General features: G+C 25.5%; 2 protein-coding genes and 1 long non-coding RNA gene across 4 annotated transcripts; 2 read left to right on the top strand and 1 right to left on the bottom strand.

The window, feature by feature from the left end:
• Positions 1 to 2438: 2438 nt before the first annotated feature.
• On the top strand, positions 2439 to 2926 carry LOC135930392 (uncharacterized). The gene is made up of 4 exons (XR_010572757.1): positions 2439 to 2579; positions 2636 to 2675; positions 2715 to 2770; positions 2809 to 2926. It is a non-coding gene; the product is annotated as an uncharacterized LOC135930392 (long non-coding RNA).
• Positions 2927 to 8617: 5691 nt separating this feature from the next.
• Positions 8618 to 12043, top strand: LOC135929413 (diphthine--ammonia ligase-like). Of its 2 annotated transcripts, none has more exons than XM_065465979.1 (5): positions 8618 to 8657; positions 8700 to 8791; positions 8829 to 9013; positions 9052 to 9125; positions 11175 to 12043. In XM_065465979.1, exons 1-5 carry the CDS (start codon positions 8635 to 8637, stop codon positions 11560 to 11562), a joined length of 762 nt encoding a protein of 253 aa, XP_065322051.1. In that variant the 5' UTR covers positions 8618 to 8634; the 3' UTR covers positions 11563 to 12043. The 2 variants fall into 2 exon arrangements, with proteins under 2 accessions (XP_065322051.1, XP_065322052.1); XM_065465980.1 differs by having other exon boundaries at positions 8622 to 8657; positions 8842 to 9013.
• Positions 12044 to 15138: 3095 nt separating this feature from the next.
• Positions 15139 to 16207, bottom strand: LOC135929655 (uncharacterized). The gene is made up of 4 exons (XM_065466342.1): positions 16048 to 16207; positions 15899 to 16009; positions 15439 to 15593; positions 15139 to 15387 (listed from the first exon to the last, which is right to left on the bottom strand). Exons 1-4 carry the CDS (start codon positions 16148 to 16150, stop codon positions 15277 to 15279), a joined length of 480 nt encoding a protein of 159 aa, XP_065322414.1. The 5' UTR covers positions 16151 to 16207; the 3' UTR covers positions 15139 to 15276.
• Positions 16208 to 20151: the final 3944 nt, after the last annotated feature.

Raw genomic sequence — 20151 nt, 5'->3', positions numbered from 1 at the left:
AATTTTTAAAAATGTCGAATTTGGGAATTTGATAAGTAACGTTAGTTGCACCTATGTCAGTAGAGTAGGGTAAAAGTTGGACTCAACACTTTTATAATAACTTTATCTGGTTTAAAATATTCTACATTTGAACAAATGGGGGATGCGTAACTATTCTAATAACTTCTATTGATTAGTTGAAAGCCAGCCTCCTGCGAAGTTTTATAGACCTTATATAATATCAATTACACTTTGAGTCAAATTTGGGTGTTCTGTAGCCAAGCTTAGTCTCTTTACCTTTTTGAGTTTGGTTTCTTTTACAAAGGTCAATGGAGTAGTAAAATATCATTCATAAAAATATTATAACAAATTAATTCATTCATATATGAAAAATACACCTAAATTATACTATTCCGTTTCTTCTAATTTCTTTCTTTTATCATGACCCAACCAAAATAAAATTTTAGGCAAACTATTTTCTTTCTTTTCCATTTCTATCTCTCAGCCAAAAACTTTCTTATCTCACTTAATTATCTCTCAGAGAGATAAACGAACATCCTATATATATCACAATTTTCTATCGATTAAGTAATTCTGCAAATTACCAAATCACCCATACATAGGCGTAGCCGGAATAGAAGGGGGGGAGGGAACAAATTTATCACTTTTTGTGAATATCATTTTAAGCTAATAAAAAGTATCCCTTTCTCCTCCCACTCCCTGACCCCCAAAAATGTGTGTTTATATATTAAACAATATTTGAAAGAAAGAATGTAATGATATTTTTTTACAAAACTATTCATCATAATTTATGCATTTTTGGAAAAAAGCATTTATATATAAAAAAAGTGAACCAAAAAGGTTTTTTAAGAATTGGAATATAAGCCAATGATAAATCTTAAGACAAAAGTGAAATATATTATAATTATTAATAATAAATATAAAATTAGAAAATAATATATCAAATATAATTTTTTATAAAGTGAGTAATTTTAAATTATTTATCTTAATAAAAGTAAAATATAATTATAAAGCTATTGATAAAATTAAATAAAAAATTAAAGCACAATACAAACATGGAATATTATATGTCATAGATTTACAGTATATCTAATTTTATCAATTACATATGACAATCAAGTAATTTTTACCAATATAGCGAATTATATATTTTACAGAAAACTATAAACAGGCTTGTTAATCGATCCTTATAAGAAGATCGAATCACCATATTTTGAAAAAAAAGATGATCGAAATCCAGGATCCACCTTTTTTAAAAAAAGGATCGCGATCACGGTTCTTTTCTTATTTAAATTTCTGATCGATGCAAAATTAACTAATATAAAAATTAATTAAATATGGTATAAATTTATTGTAATTGAATAATATAATATAAGTATAACAATTAAACTATATTTATTTATAATTAAAATTAGCCTTTAATAATAAAATTTTTTCTAAATTATCATCAACCACTTTTTCATTAAGTACATGTTTAGCTTTACTAAACAAGCGCTCCACAGGAGCGCTTGATGGTAAATGTGTGTTATGTTCAATAAATGTTTTTTTTATTTAAGATAATTATTAAAAATATTAACTGAATCAATATTAGAATAAAAAAAATATTAATGGAAAGAGCATTTTGTGATGAATTTTTTCCAAAAAAGGTATCGATTTCATCCATGCATTCATTTGAAAGATCTGCATGGGGTTGACCCTTATTTTCTAAATGGGCAAATAACCTTTCTTTTAGCAAAAGATTTTGTGGCAGATTAATAAAAGGCCAATTGAGCTTAAATTTCGGGTGAATTATTGATGCCAATATATTACTGTCATCATATAGTGAAGGAAATCTATATTAATAAATGATATTTAATTTATAAGTGTTCATTTATATAAATCAGGTATCTGAAAAAGTTAGCCTTTTCAAATTTTACAGTCAGGCCTGACCAACCACATGAATAATATTGATTAAATTTAATAATTTTTAATGCCTATAATGGCCCATTAAAATTTTGCCATATATCAAGCTTTGTAGACCAGGCCTGTTAAAAATGTTTTAGTGAATTTGTCAGATCATGGCAATTTTTAAATAAATTTTGTAGATATCTGATAGCTATTAATATAAAAAAATTGCATAAAAATTTATTACCTTTTATCAATACCTCAAGATCACACTCTACAAGGGGCTGACAATATCGCAGGCAGCTAAATTTCTTTAATTTATCTATAATGTGGTTAAAACTGGGGTGATATCCCTGCATCATGTTCTAACTGCTAATCTTTGAAGAAGATATTTTGTTTTTGCATAAATAGTATTTTGCATAGATCATTGCATGGTTACTTCCATCCGTTTCACATAAAGTAAAATACTTACGTAAATTATGAAATGATAAATAAATTCTAGTAGATGATACATCTAATTGACGTGAATGCAGATATAAGTGAGAATATAATTAATAAATAAATATAACTTGTAGGCTCTAAATCTCGTACAAAAAATTTGGGAAATTATTGAAATATAAAATCTGGATTTCCGTGCCTTACTCAATCTCAAATTCTAGCAATGCCCAACATGCAGTCTGCTAATACCATATCAAGTTTCACAAAATAAAATTTCTATAATCAATTTTTTTTACGCAATATGTTTACTCAGTCTCAGTTCTTTGTCACAAACTCTCAACCAACTTTAACTAGTATCATAATTATTATCTTTTTATATTCATTACTTTTAGGTAATATATATGCTCAATCTCAACACCTAACATGCAACCTCTTAATGCCATATCAAGTTTAACAAGTTAAATTTTATAATCATTTAATTAATAGGCATTATATTACCTCATAGGAATGACTCTAAAAAAACAAATTCCAAATATATCCTAAAAGAAAGAAATTTGGAAAAGCTGACTACACAATATAATAATCATATTATTAATAAATTGGAGTTTGCTGATAAATCATCAGCTTATATTAAATTAGTAATTCAAATGTATTTGATAATATTTAATTTATATTTGTTTTATACATGTTGAATAATTTATATTTATTTTAATCATGTTTCTTTGTTTTATACATTTTAAATAATAAATATTTGTCTTATACATTATAAATAATAAATATTTGTCTTATACATTATAAATAATAAATATTTGTCTTATACATGCTAAATAAATATTAGTTGTTTATATTTTTGTATTCGATTTATACATTTGAAATAATTAACATATGTCATATACATTATAAATTTGAATAATAAAATAAGCTTCTTAATTTGCTGTAAAAATTGTATCCTAGGTTGTTCTTTTGATATTGTGTAAGAGCTAAGATAAATTTTTACCATTTGAAACCTGCTAAATATTCTATATTTGAATAATAATATATATTAAATTTTACCATTTTAAACCTATTAATCTTCTTAATTTGCTGTAGAAATTATATCCTAGGTTGTTCTTTTGATATTGTGTAAGAGCTAAGATAAAAAGATAAATTTTTGCCATTTGAAACCTGCTAAATATTCTATATTTGAATAATAATATATATTAAATTTTACCATTTTAAACCTATTAATCTTCTTAATTTGCTGTAGAAATTATATCCTAGGTTGTTATTTTGATATTGTGTAAGAGCTAAGATAAAAAGATAAATTTTTGCCATTTGAAACCTGCTAAATATTCTATATTTGAATAATAATATATATTAAATTTTACCATTTTAAACCTATTAATCTTCTTAATTTGCTGTAGAAATTATATCCTAGGTTTTTCTTTTGATATTGTGTAATAGCTAAGATAAATTTTTACCATTTGAAACCTGCTAAATATTCTATATTTGAATAATATATAATAAATTTTACCATTCCAAAAGAATTATTAATATTTAACGTAAGATTATGGTAAAAATTTAATTTTTACCATTTCAAACCTATTAATCTCCATTTTGAACGAATTGGACGAGTTGGACGAAAAATACGATGAAGTGTCTTACGATCAAAGGCACCCCTACCAAAATCTGGTGGAATGGTTGTTGATAAAATATGATGTAGATAGATATTTTTTTTAAAATAATATTTTAATTTAATTTTCAAAATTTATATTTTATTTATTGCTTTTAAGTAAAAAAATAATTTTTAAAAGGATAGATCGAATATTTAAAAAAATGAACTCGATCACTCACGATCCACAATTTAAGATCAGGATCTTAAATCCGAGAATATTGACAAATTTAGGATCGAATCAGGATCGGCGATCTTTTGATTCTATCCTTTAACAGCTCTGATTATAAAATATATTTAAAAGACATTGTGGGATGAATAATATGAAGATTAATTTTTAATATCATTTTTTATTTAAAATTAATAGATGACGTTAAATAACTGAAAGCAAATTGTTGCAATATTTATTACCAAGAGCATTGATTAGTAAAATTTGTTAAAATATTAACTGAAATATATTCTCTAACTGTTAAATATGTCTGTAAAAGTGGAATTTTACCTAGTATTTTGTAATGAATTCTATATAATTTAGGAATATCAACTATATGTCTACTTACTTTTTATAAATAAATTTCTAATACTTGTTTGGAATAAATTATTACCATGCTTTTATATTAATGTATATACAAATAATTTATTATATTTTATATAAACTAATAAAAATTTATTTCATATTTGTTCCAGGCTTATTTTTTATTAAAACCATATATTTTTTGTCAATAACATTATATAACAACTTGCTAGATACCGAATTTTTCCCTATGGTTTTAATGAAATTAAGGGCCTCACTTCCAATTATGCCTAAGCTATTGGTAACCATTGGTATGAAATGAACACATTTTTGGTGCACATTTATTCTTTTAAGGACTTCTGCCTTTCAATGGCAAAAAATGAAAGGTTTGATTTTGCTGCAAACTACGACACATGTGTAGTCTCAGACCAGTAGAAGACCCTTAGTCCAAGGAATAAGGGATATAATATCAGGGCGTATGATTATTTTATATTTTTAAGAATATCTTCAAAAGTCTCCTGATGTGTCGAAGTGATTATATGTTTATAAATAAATATATATGCAAAATGATACTATTTAATATAAAATTTAAAAACCAAATAATCTATACCAACTAAAATAAGATTTTATCAGAGATATACATTAGTATTTTCATGATCCACACTTGTAAGATCAAACACAACACACCAAAATAAATTCAACCGATTAAAGAATAATAAACGAATTTTCTTTTTCCAACTTAAAATCAAAATTCTGCATAATATTAAAAAATAAATTAAAAAATAATTTAAAAAATAAATAAAATATGACTTCATTAAAAAAATATTATTCGCAGTATGCACCTGCGACACACCCACCCTTCATATACCCAGTGATCTCCCCTAAGAAGTTGAAATCTATCGATCTTCCGACTCGTCCATTATCGTAATTTCGGTGGTCATTTCCTTTATTATTTATTGAATCGTACCTTTAAATTGTATCAATTTTTAACCTGTTTTATCGTTCATAGTACTTTCGAATTGGCATATGAAATATTTGATATAATACATATATTTAAATGGAAATTATACTTTATAAGATAGATCTATTAATGTCACATATGAGGTGATCTACAATTATACCCACCATAATAAAATAAATCATCATATAATATTATTTGGATTTTATTGGTGTTTTGAATATAATTTATTTTAAAAGGATTTCATGATAAATGTAGTCGAATAATTTTGATTAAGAAATTGTTTAATTTTTGATTGTTTTATTAAATAAAAAAATAAACCATGAAAGTGTACATAATAAGATACGATGGATAGAATGAAGTATGGTGAGATTGACGGTAATTTTTCTCTCTTTTTTTCTACTGGACGAACGATATTGATAACCTCAATGATAATCTTGGAAGGCTGAATAATAATAATGATAACGATTCCCGTTCACTATAATAATAATGATAATATTATAAATATAATGAGAATCCTGAGCTACGCTTGCTTAGTACTGTTCAAGATTTATGGGGACATACGATAATGACTTCAATGAATGACAAAAAATAATGAAGGAAATAATAAAAAAACAAAAGAAATAAAGGAAAACAGAAAAAACAGAAAAAACAACAAAATGATAATAATCTTCTTAGGATAATGTTTTTCAGGGACCAACTTTACAATTATAGGGAACTTAGATGCCTCTGTAATAGGGCATGCTATATAGACATAGCGTTATATACAAAGCAGGGGCGTCGCTAGACTTTACAATCTCAGGGGGCTCAACTAAAAAATATTTATGGAGGCTTCGCCTCCCATACCCCACAATTTGCCCCGCATTTGCCTGGCCTTCGGCCGGGTTTTACATTAATATATTATACTTTAAAATTTATAAAATAGTATTTTTTAATACAAAATCTATTTATTACAGTATAAAATATTTTCGTTTTTGATATAAAAAAATTTTGCGTCTAAAGAATTATAAATGATAAAAAAGGTTAATTAATTCATAATGCCTCAATTGATAATGGTTTTGATAACTATATAATATAATATAAGCAACTAACATTGTCAAAAGGTCATGAAACTAATATAACTCTCTATTACCATTTTAGACAATGTTTTATAAGAATGAACTAATAAGAAAAAATTTATAGACCTTACCAAATCAACAATTCTTGAAGAAGTGAATATAAACGACCAATCCAAATCATAAAACTATATGGTGGTTAGAGCTTCCTCTTAGATGACATGATGGAAGCTAGATAAATAATCGAGAAAATTATTGTATGATATTAAATTTCTAAAAGATTATCTTCCATTTTTAATGATATATAAACGACTACACATGACCATTCTTGCTTATCTAAAATATGCGATCATATGCTCTCAGCCGCTGTAGTAATTATCTTAAATTACATCACACAAATAGATGCTGGTTAATTTGCAGTCCTAGCCATGAAACTCACGATGGTAACCCATATCAGAATTTATTCTGTTAGATAAATTGATAAAACAAAAACACTAAAAATCTTTAGAAGAAATTATACAAATATATTGAAGCCTTGAGTTATTTACACGTCAAAAATGCCATATTAGAAATGAAAAATTTTGTAACTACAAAATAAGAACCAGAGTGATATCATGAAAGCAATTAAGATTTATATATTATTGTCGCTCCATCTCTAGTAGTATATTATATATTAAAATAATAGTAGTTTGTAATAATATTAAAAATATATTCGTATTAAAAATTTAACTCAAATCTATATTCCGAAGAAGAAGAAAATAAAACACGTAAAAAGAGAAGAAAAGATAACGAATTTATTACATCCATTGTGGGATGAATAATAATACGCTTATTTTAATTATTTAAAACTAATAGATGGCGTTAAATATTTGTAAGCAAATTGTTACTTATTATTATTATCAAAAGCATTTATTAGTAAAATTTTAAAATTATTAACTGTAATATAGAATATAACTGTCATATACGTCTGTAAAAGTGGCATTTTACCTAATACTTTATAAAAAATTATATATAATAGAGGATTATAAACTATATGACTTAGTTTTTATAAATAAATCTCTTATACTTATTTGGATTTGGACCTTGAAAATAATTTTAAGAAGAGAAATGATAATTAAATTTAAAAATCAGTAATATAATTGATAAGTGATTTTGAACTCGGCTAAAATATTAAATGATTTTTTCAATTAATAAATGATTATATTTATTTTATTAGGGTTATATAATAATTTAAATAGTGAAAGTCAATTAAGCTTCAACTGTTAATGCTAAATTAATATTTAGTGACTGATATTGTTATTTACATAGAATTTGATTGCAAGCTGACATAGTATAATTTATATGTAATAATCTAATTTATAATTAAAATAGTATTCATTTAATAAAAATTAAGATAGTCTTATTAATTTTTTAATAAAATTAAATCTATATATTACTCAATAGATTTTTAAAAATAATCATTCAGTGGGCAATAAAACATTTATTTTTAGCTCAAGGGGATATTAAGGAGCCATTTAAAAAAATTTTTTATTGCTTCAGGGGGCTATTCAAACTTTTCAGGGGGCTCGAGCTCTTGCGCACCCCCCCCCCCCCCTAGCGACGCCACTGATACAAATAATATATTTACCGGACATAAGACTTATTTTTCTACTCTTAAATTATCTAACCAGGCGTCAGGTACATTATTATTAATATTGTTATAGTGCAATACATGGCCTTTTTTAACACTATCCTGCCGGTAAAGGAACTAATAGATCGATTCTTTCTTACTCCTCTCTTCTTTACTAAGCTAGCTGACTACATACCGTCCACTATAATAAAACCGGTATACATCATGTATCGGATGTTTATATTAGTAAATGTACATGGTGCACGCTACAACTCCTGGTGGGTGATGAAATTGCACTTCGTGCAATTTCTGGCGTGGTAATGAATGAAATAAATAAACAAAATATATATTGGTTGACCATCATTAAAATAATATTATTCGCAGTATGCAACTACAACTCTATCGATATCCTTTATAAAATTTGTATCGATCTCTATATCATATAAATGTAACGCCATGAGACTCGCTGATATTTGGTTGATAATTGACATAGTCAATCACTTTTATTCGGATGGGTTGTATCTTATTATGAAATTAACTGCATTGATCAGGTGCGATTATTTAATTTTTGCATTGTTAAATTTTTAAATAAGCGGTGGGAAAGATAGCTGTTTCAACGCTATTAAATGTATTCAAAATAATCACGAAATTGTGTCTTTATCAAATCTGCAACCAATTGATATAGGTTCTTTCTATAATTTAAATTTAATCTTAATTTTTAGATGAACTGGATAGTTATATGTACCAAACTGTTGGTCATGAAGGCATATCATACATTGCAAAAGCTACCGAACTACCATTACACATTCAATATATTAAAGGGAAACCTCTTCATTTAGATATAGACTATGAGATGAAAGTTGGGGATGAAGTTGAAGATCTCTACTCATTATTGAAATCTGTTAAAGTTAATTAAATAATTTAAAATTTGTCAAACTTTAATAGGCCAAAGAAAATATTGAAGGTGTATCATGTGGGGCCATATGGTCTGAATATCAGAAAAATCGTTTAGAACATGTGTAAGTAGAAAAATAGGATAGACTACTATGATAAATCAATTTCTAAAATGTTCTTTTGTTTTTTAAAATAATACTTAATACATTTCCACCAGTTAAATTTCCTCAATAAACCTTTATTAATTTACAGTTTCTTGATGAACAACATTATGTAGTATCCATACCCTGCTTTATTTACTGGCACAATTATTTTTATAACTATAAACTTTTATGTCGAAATAGTTAAACAATCTCTTAGTTAATCTGCATGTCTCTGCAAAGTTCTTTAGAGTTTCACCAATATATTAATAATACACTGTCTTTTCTTTTATCACTCCCTTTTTCTAACCTTTGGTGTTATAATTGTTTAACCAATCAGGTTGTGAAATTTTGAATTCTCTCCTTTTCATATCTAAATCAAATTTTGACTTTGTCCCTCATTTGCTTTTCAATCTTATTCTATATTTAGCCTTATCTAATCTAAATTAGATATCAATTGTCTTCCAAACATAATCTTGCAGGAGATCTCCCCATGAGCTATGCTCCTCAGTTGATAGGTTGTCAAAATTTGTGTCAAATATTCTTCTAGATTAGAAATGGACTCTTAGAGATCTGCATCATGGCTCAAACTTTTTGGGCCCAAATCTATTTTTAAAAATTAATTTTAGTTAGGGTTGGGCCTAATTATTTTTAAAAAATTCTGGGCCTAGTTGGACTTAAATTTTTAAATATATCATTAGATTTTTCCAAATAAATTGATATATTTTTAAATTTTTACAAAACATTAATATTTTTTTTACAATAAAAAAATTAAATTTTTCTATATTTGGGCTGGGCTGGGCAGACAATTTATTTTGGGTCAGGCTTTTGGGTACAAATAAAATTATATTCTTGGTCAAGCTTTACAGAACAAACTGTACCCATAGAGTGAGCCATTTTAGCTGATATTTTGCTATTTACTGATTATAATTTGGAAAAATAGGCATTAAAAAATTATGGGTCAGGCTGGACTTGAAAAATTAGGCCCGATGCAGATTGCTAACTCCTAACTCTTATTGCATTATAGAGATTTTTAGTTCATATGGTACACTCTGCTAATTAGAGACTGTTATAATTTATTCTCCATTTGGATATTGCTGTGCATACGATGTGTTGTAGGCTCTTGCTTCTTCGCAATCCAGTGTATTGCAAGTGATAAGATTCTGATTTTTTGGTTATTATATCTATCACAACCATGTCTCCGGGGTTCATTCAAGCTATTAGCTTACTGTAGAACCTTGGCTCCTTCAGGTCAGATTCGATTCCTATCCAAATTCGATTAAGCATGGCTAACTTATCAATAGGTGGCACAGCAATTGAATGGGAGGAGTTAGGGTAATCGGTGTTAGAGGATATCATATTATAGAGGGTCCAGTTCCCGTAAATACCATTGTTGATATTTTCTTTGTTTGTGGGCTTGGTTGTTTATGGGTTGAATAGTGTTGATTAAATATTGATGACAATCATTAAAATTTTGATGGTGGTCTTGGGCACTGCCGTCTTGTTGGGGTCCCTGGTCGGAACTGGAGTTCCTGAGTTGTTGTAAGTAAGTGAAAGCTGGTGATAAACTTCTATACCTTTAGTAACTTTTTTGTTGACCATTGTTGAGTAAATTTTTTTACTAAGTATAAAATCATTTTAATCAAAGGTTTCAATCAAGGTAATAATCAAAAGTAAATTTTCACAAAGATTAGTGACAATAACAAAGTATAATAAAAGCCTTCTATTGTATATGTATATATCGGGGTGATAATATATTTATATGCTAAACAAAATGCAAAAAAGTGGTAGACCTGAGGTCTTTCTTTTTTTATGAAGTATTTTGCGTATCATTTTTATTTCAAAATAAAAAAAATTTGATATTCATTTTTTTTAATTATTAAAAATAAGAACATTTAATTGCACCAAAAAAATCAATAAATCTCACCAATTTTTTCGAATAGAATATAGTAAGAATAAATTAAAATTTAATACTTAAATGAACATAATAAGGTTTTATAAAAGTGTATATTTTTATTCTGTTATTACCAAAAGTTGCGAAAGACTAGACCTGGAGCCAATCTGCTATTTATGGGGCTCTGATCAATCTCAATTGCTGTCAGAAATGCTTGGTACTCCAGATTTCGATATTATATTGGTAAAGGTGGCTTGCATAGGCTTGAATCTTTCAGACTTGGGCCAAAATCTCAAAGTCTTGGAACCAAAATTGAGATTAAATCATCAAAAATTTGGGATAAATTTGTGTGGTGAAGGTGGGGAATATGAAACATTTGTTACTCGATGTAAGATGTCTAACTTTTACAAACACGATATAGTGATAGTTAAGAGTAGAAAACTTTCTATTGGAATTAATGGACAAGCAAACGATTCTAGCCTTGCTCCTGTAGGATATTTGAAAATGGATGAACTTAAGCTGGAATAAACATTTTCAACCAAAAATTAATTCTCATAAATCTTATATAATGCAATTTTTTATTCTTCTAATTTACATTAATTATACTTATTAAAACTTTAAAATCAATTATCCCCAAATATAGAATTTGAGATAAATAGGATTTCATTGATCTAATAATGTTAATGATGAATGTAAATATTGGCAAATGAACAAGAATATATATGAATTATATGAATAAAAAAGAAGTTAATAAGGTGAAATCATAGCTTTGATTACTAAACAATAGTCGCTTAATGTTTTATACATTCAATTAACATTTGTTATTTAACATCCCATGGGGCTTCAGTAAAGGTGTAAACGGTAGGGAGTTCGTCTATCTGTGATCTTGTAAATTATTTTCTACAATTATAATTGTGAAATTTTTCAGAAATCTGAATTGCTTAAAGACGATGGTAGAAGATACTAGAGTTATACTCTAGAAAATTGGAAATACTGGACAAGTATAAAATTAAACATTATGCTGTGGCAATTTTAAAACAACAAATATCATATTTTAATTTATTATATATATTGTATTATTTTAACTTAAGCTTTGCGCTTCCATCTCAATATATATATCTAAATATCTCTTTAATAAACTAACATGATATATTGATAAATTTAGCTAAATATTTCGAATCCGATCTCAAGAAAAAAATTATTAAACATTAAAAATCATACGAGTTTTATTTATTCTTTTATTATATATATGCTATAGATACTATTAAGCAAAAATAAAATAAAAAATGAGGGAAAAAACGGAAGTTTGCAGTGAGAAATTGTTTTTGTATTGTAAAGCTTATAATATTTAGCTTTTGAGAAATCCTTTTATTGCATAGGTTATTGTCGACATTTAAAAGGATTTGTTACTCAAATATCAATAGTGTTTGCGGAAAAACTCGCTTGTCCTTAAAAAGAAGTTCATTGATATAAATATGAAAAAAAAAATAGATTCTAATATAAATTAGAAATAATTGAATAATTTTCTTAAAAGAAAATAGAGAAATTTAGAATCCAAAATTTTAATAAATTTGCTAAGATCTGACCTTCTTGATTAAATCTTTACACTAAATTTGATGAAAGAGTATAAAGGGTCTTTGAATAATTAGATGGGGTTTCAGTTTATAAATATCATACTAGTCCTTATATTTCTTCCCCGAATAGTAAGATTTGAAAAAAGTTCGGGCGACTTTTAGAGGTAATCATTTGTGACGATTAAATTTTAATAAACGGTAACAATATTTTATATATGATGAAACTTTCTTCATGGTTTAAAGGTGGATTTTTTCCAACGATTTTTATAAGTAATGGATGCTCTACCTCTATAATTGTTAATGATAAATATTGTTAATTCGCTCTACTGTGATGAACAATTTAATCATTGTATATATTTGATAACAAAATATTTGAAATGTTAATATTATATAATTCAGATGAACTAAAAATTGTAAGAAAAATGACTATTAGAGATTAGCTCTGGCCGAAAACCCACTAGCCGGGCCGCGGTAACTTCGATCATAATTTTATAAATTACAATGACTCTATAGATATACTATATTTTATGGTTCCACGTCATTACAAAGAAACTATTACAGAGAATGTATTTTACAGAGACACTTTTATAGAGAAAACAAAAATAGAGAATGCACTTATAGAGAAAACAATTATAGAGAATGTCGTTTATAGAGAAATAGAGAATAATTTTACAGAAAATGATTTTACAGAGAATGATTTTATAGAGAATAATTTTACAGAGAATGATTTTATAGAGAATGTATTTTAAAGAGAATTATTTTATAGAGAATTATTTTATAATGAATGTATTTTATAGAATTATTTTATAAAGAATATTATTATAGAGAATTATTTTATAAAGAATTTTATTTAATTATTTTATAAAAAATGTTATATATAGTCATAGGAAAAAAAATTACAGTATTTGACATAATATTATATATTAGAATTACCTTATATAAGAGAATAATTGGGTAGTTATAGAATTATTACAATCGGTACAGAAAATCATTTGTTTATCTTTGCACAAGGTTTTTCGATTATTAAATGAATTAATGGTAGAACAAAATTTTGCCATGATTTGTAAAGAAATCATATAGTAAAATAATATGAAAAATTTTTACAAATATTATTATTTAATTATATTTATTTAAATTAAATATCTAGTTACTTTCTAAAAAATGTAGCCAACTTCAGTTATGATTTTGAAATGTAACTAGTTATAAATATTTTTTAGCTAAAGTGTATCTAGTTAATGGTAATCACTTAATTTGACAAAACTAATGTAGAGATTTTCATTTATAAGCTTTTTTTATCTTCAACAAAATTTATTTAGTTCTTACTTATATTATTATTCTTCCTAAAAATTTTCAATTATAAATAAGACACATCGATAATCCATTCTTAAGTTAAAAGTTATTTGTCACTAAGAGATAAACAAATTTTGACATGATTTGTAAGGAATTTTAAGAAATTTATTTTTAAAGATAAGAATACAAAATAAAATATATAAAGTTGTTAAAAGTTACTTTAAAATGTCACTTATATGTTTAATACTATTTGTATATGAAGTTTTTATAAGATAAACCTTGATTCGAAATAGCAAATCAAAGTCTTTCGAAATCATCTGAAAATTCGAACAAATATAAGTGCATTCTCTATTATTGTTTTCTCTATAAAGGTTTCTCTGTAAAATACATTCTCTGTAATGGTTTCTCTGTAATGACGTGGAACCAATAAAAAGTACTCCACGCAAAATAATTTTTACCAATAAAGGTTTTTATATTGAAAATATAAAAAAAAAATTATTTTGTTTTTTTAAATATACAAAAATTAAATATTTAAAAAAAATTATTGAACCCTAAATTTTAAAAAATTCGGGTTTGAATTAAGTAAAACATTGAGAGTTCTGGTTCAGTGTTCACAGCCCTGAAAAAAACTAATCTAAAAAAACAGGGTTTAAACAAAAATCTTGACATGAGGATTTAAAAAATTTTTTGGCTCAAAATCTTAAATGATTTTTTCATAAAAAAAATTTGATCATGATCAAACCTTTTTATTTGATAAGATTAAAATCAGTTGTAAAATGTTTGCAATAAGAATAGCTAAAAAAAATGTAACCTATCCATTTTGTTTCTGTAAGCTTAAACTCATTTTCCTTATTCTGAATTTTGGCACCTTGATCACTTTCATCCACCAAATTAACTATATTTACAATTTCTCCTTGTTCTTACAATATGGGGTGCGGTTGGCTATTTAACCGATAATAGTTTGAACAGCAGTAATTTTTCTCCGATTACATTCTTATTTTTAAAAAATTTATTCAAAAAATAAAAAAATATCTTTAAAGGACCAAAAGAATTTAAGATTTATGGGGGGAAGGGGAAGAGGTTTGAATTTTTTTTGGGGAGGGGGCAATAGGTCTAGAATCGGGTCTGATATAATGGCTTTCTCTATATTTTTTGGTGTTAATACCATCTATTATTTTTGGTACCTAGGGAAATTTATTAATGGTGAAAAAAAAAATTGGTTCAAAGGCATTACAAAATATAACAATGATAATATTTTATTTTATAAAATACATTAAAAAGATATTTTTACATTATAATAAAACATATTTTTCTTGGTGAAATTTTTAATAAAAAATGTTTTAATTACAACTTTTAGTGGAATTATTAATATATTCAATTATAAGTTCTTTCGCTTCATTTTTGACTGCAGAGAAATCATAACGCTAAAACATGATCTTTTTGTGGGAGAGGCGCCATCAGCAAAAGTGAATTCAATCGGAACCACAATCTAACATATCGTGAAAATTTGCTGAAACTGATTAAAATGTAAATATATTACCGGGGGAAGAGGCGGGACAACCCATTGATGCTTCCATTCATTTTTACTACCCTTTTTAAGATCACATAATTGAGAATTCTCTTTACAAGTGGCCTCGTTAAAAAACTCAGAATTAACCGCAGATGCACTAATAGTTAAATTTTGGATATCAGAAACTAAAAATGTAATAATACCGAATTTAAATATTTTTTACCAAAAAAAATTAATCATAAGATAAAATGATTATCATTAATGTATTGTTCTTTGTCAAATTTATTTTCATTAAAAAAATGCTATACAGGTTTAACCAAAAAAGATGATTTAGAAAAATCTTGTCAAAATGATAAGAGCTAGAGAGACCTGGCTATTTAATTATAACTACATAATAAATTATAAAATAAAAATAAATGCTTTTTTTGTCAATCAAATAATATTACCTAAAATCAATTGTCGAAAATATTTTATAAAATTGGTACTTAACTTGTTTTGAATGTTACAGCTAGACTTGTGGTGGAATCACTATATAAGATGCATGCATTATCATCAATACCTTCGCATTTTATATCAACCTTATCAAACTTTGCAATATTGCCTAGATTTCATTTAAAATTTTTTTATTATTATAATTACTTTGCCCAGAGGTTTTCTCGCAAGAATCGAACTCTATAGACTTGGATTTAACAATACTAAATATGACCACATTTATAGCGAAGATCCATAAAAATTTGCACATTTTTTTAAAATTATGAAAAGATTTTTAGAATATATTAATGATAATTTTTCAATCGTGTAAATAATATATTATTAAAAATACCCAGCTGTTATTTCGTATTATAATTATTTTTTGATTATTATTTAAAGATTCATATTTCATTAATGACGACACTACACTTACACTTAAAACTGAAAATGGTATATAAGTGTTTTTATAATGATACATTATTTACTCTTTCTTTATACAACACATATACACCATATTATTTTTATATATTTCAACCATATGGTTTTCTTTAAATTGTTTTCATTTTTGCATTTGAAAATAAATGTTCTTGTCTTGTTAGCTTCCTTCCCTAAATAATTTTTATCGTAGGCGCCTAAATTAGTATTTACTACGAAACGAGATTTGAAATATAAGCAAGCATCATTAACCGAAAAATATAAATAGTAAAATCTGTTATGACAGTAATATAATAGTAACAAAGCTAAACTCGAAAAAATTAAATATTATACAAAAAAATTTTTATTCCCTATATATTATAATATTAATAAAATTATGCCAAAAAATAAATATGATATTTTTTTTATATATAATTTATAAATTAAATAATGTAAAAATAAAATAATATATTATAAGATAAGATATTTTTGCAATAATTTATTTATTTTTAACAATTGATTTTTAAAAATTTTGATTAGATAAATAGTAGTGCTCATTCTTTTTAAAGGAATCAAATCTGCTTTTTCTTTGTCAAAATCTTTTCTCAAACAGGAAATAAGTTCTCCTTCTTTCGCTGATATTTTATTTCAATTAAAAATATATATTCAATATTATCAAAATATAAATTATGTAAAATACTTCAACTGCATACCTTTTGACTTAGTCTTGCAGAATTGCATTAACAATTGGCTTACAAAATGAAATCATTTAAAGCCATTTTTTTAATATTATAATGGTTATCGCTGGAGTGAGATTTCCAAATGCATTTCTCTTTCTCTAAAATCGAAAGAGCAATAGGAATAGGTTACATAACCTATAAAATCATATATATAATCATACAATTTCACCTATGAACGACTTTTCATTATCTGAAAATCTCTGTAACTTGGATTTATCACAAGATTAGTCAAATTTATGGCCATTAGTTAAATCAGATATCCATTTCTACCTTAAAAATGGTTGCATAGTTTGGATGATACCCATATTTATTCCGCAATTGAGCTAAAATATTTGAGTTGGGGCACATACCCTTAGTTTTTTTTTATTTGTGTAAAAAATGTTTTTAAAATAAATTTTATCAATAAGAATATAAATTTATATACAATGTTTGATTTAATATTATTTAGATTAAATCTTGACTAAGAATTTAACAATTTAAAATAAAAGTGAAGGAATTTGGTGGTTGATGTGAATTAAAAACTGGCTTAAATTATTTATATAATATAGAAAAACAAATAAAAGTAATTTTATAATTTAATAAAATGTTTTTTCCATATTTTTAAGAAAAATATGAAGTAACGTTTTACATAAATGTCGTTTCTTATCTTCAAAAAAGACACCACTTTACAGCATTACTATTTTAAAATAAAAAAGTTTAAAATAATATTTCTATTCGTAATTTGGCTATAAATTATTTTTGTAAAATAAAAATATATTTAAAAACATTAGATGAAAAATTAGAGTTTATTTTAAAAAAAATTCGAAGGATTTATTATTATAAATTAATCTATCTATCTAACAATACATTTTGAGAAGTTAATTTATTTAAGAAATATTATTTAGGAAAGATTCATAAAAACCTAGCACCCACTCAAAACTGTGTTCTAACCATTTTTATATACTATTTAATTTATTCTATTTTAAATTTAGAAAAAAATATAGACACATTGCGTAACTATTTTTAGTAAGAATAGTGTAAACTGGCCCTCTATAGGTAAGATATAGAATAATAGGCACTGATTTCTTTAGTAAGTTATTTTAAGGATAATTTATGCCAATGTTTTATGATATTAATAATAAAATTCTTCTAAATTATTATACTAGGAATAGGAATGCCATTTTATTTATATATATATTTCTTCATAAATTTTAAAACCGCGTGATAAAAATTATTAATAATCCCAATGTTTCATATCAATTTTAATATTCATTGTCTTTTCTCAGCTAAAAAGATTATTTCCCGAAAAAAATAATTTATCTTTCTCATTATTAATTATAAAGTGCTTTCATGTATGATCTAAATTATCTATCTATGATTCGATGAACCATCCTTGCATTTATTTAAAACCTTATTGAGTTGACTTAAAAAAATTGATTATGGTCTTAAATTTTTTTTTTTAGAAAATTGGCTTTAACAAAGGGAGAGCAGAAAATTTCTCCTTATCAAATTATAAATTTTTCATAAATATCATCTTTAAATTAAAATTGCCCACCCTCCTCTCTTTCAATAAAAGATGTTGAAAAAAAATCTCTTTAAAAAATAATGAACTAATGGCGTTTAAACCATTATAAGCCCCTTTCTCTTAAGGAAGTCTTGGATAAGCCTATAAGTTAGAATAAGGGTGAAGGGACCTCGTGAGATTCTTTAGAAATAAATATTTTAAATATGGTATCAAGTAAAGGTTAATTAAAATGGGGGAATCAGAATATAGTCAAAAGATATTTCAATTATATTTGATACCTATATATAGAGGTCTGCAAAATAATTTTTCACAACTCGAGCCCGAATAGAAAAATAATTTCAACCCGACCCAAATAGCACTAATTTTTTTTAAATTTGAATGTGAATATTATAATATCTAAAAAACAAATTAGAAATTATGTTTCATAAATAAAAGTTTATTTGACCGCCATAATATAATCAATATTTATATAAAGTTGCATTATCAATTCGAAACTATAGTTGAGTAATGGCTAAATATTCAGGCGCCTGCAGAAAAATCCGTTTATATTAAGGCCTGTTAATTTACATTAGTTTCCTCCAAATTTGAAAACTATACCTTTTATTTAATTTAAATATCAAAAAATTGAATAAAATCGAATTTAAAAATTATTGCGTTTATATAAATAAAATAATGTGCATGGTATAATAAAAGTATTATAAAGATATATGAATAGTATCACATAGTGAATAATTGTGATATATAAATAATGAGGAGTCGAGTTTATCAGGCTTTAAACAAGTTCTCCTTTCATCAAAGAGCCGCTGAAAGCTCTCTTTCAATGTTAACCCAGCTAGCCAGGAATTTAAGAGCTAGAACACTTAAATTGGGAAAGCCGTTTTGATAAGTCTTCCACCAATTTAAGAATTGGTAAACGATTTTAAATATTGAAAAACTAAGGCTATTTTTAAATAGATTCTAGCTAAATATGTAATAATGAATGATATATAATAACAATAGTTTGGTAAGATGTTATGTAAAATAATAATTGTAAATAACATGTTATTCTAATTGACATCATGAAATAAAATTATTATTTAGAATATTTATATTTATTTGTTGTCGAACACCTCTTCCGACACGAACCAAAAAATCTTTTATGTCCGAACCCGAGCTAGGGTCAGGTCGGGCTACGTACAGTATATCAAATTATTCTTTCTATCCCCCCCCCCCCCAGACCAATTCGAAAATATCTTTTAATAGCCAATGTAAAATTCCCTCCGGGAATATCGGGAGAATTTTGAGGAAATTTGTAAAAGTGTCCCAAATAGGGGAAAAATGATAAATTTGATCATTTTATTTAACCTAAAATGAGTCATATTTGACCAATGAATTAGATATACTAAATAGAGTAAAACCAAAAACTAGTTTTAAACTTCAATATATTATTTTTTACAAATATACTTTTATTTAATGCTGAAATTATAATAATCGAAATATATATGAAATTAATTAACCCGAGAATGAAGAGTTTAACTCATGCTCTTCTTCTATAATGGTATCACTATCTACTGATAATATATTTTGATTTTCTACAATTTAACTAGATGATTATAGTATTAATTTTATGTCGTA

The sequence above is a fragment of the Gordionus sp. m RMFG-2023 genome, chromosome 5 (genome assembly GCF_954871325.1).
Source record: "Gordionus sp. m RMFG-2023 chromosome 5, tfGorSpeb1-WG-v2, whole genome shotgun sequence".
NCBI lineage: Eukaryota > Metazoa > Nematomorpha > Gordioida > Chordodea > Parachordodidae > Gordionus > Gordionus sp. m RMFG-2023.
The sequence above is the reverse complement of the archived record's forward strand: the minus strand, read 5'-3'. Positions and strand labels throughout refer to the sequence as shown.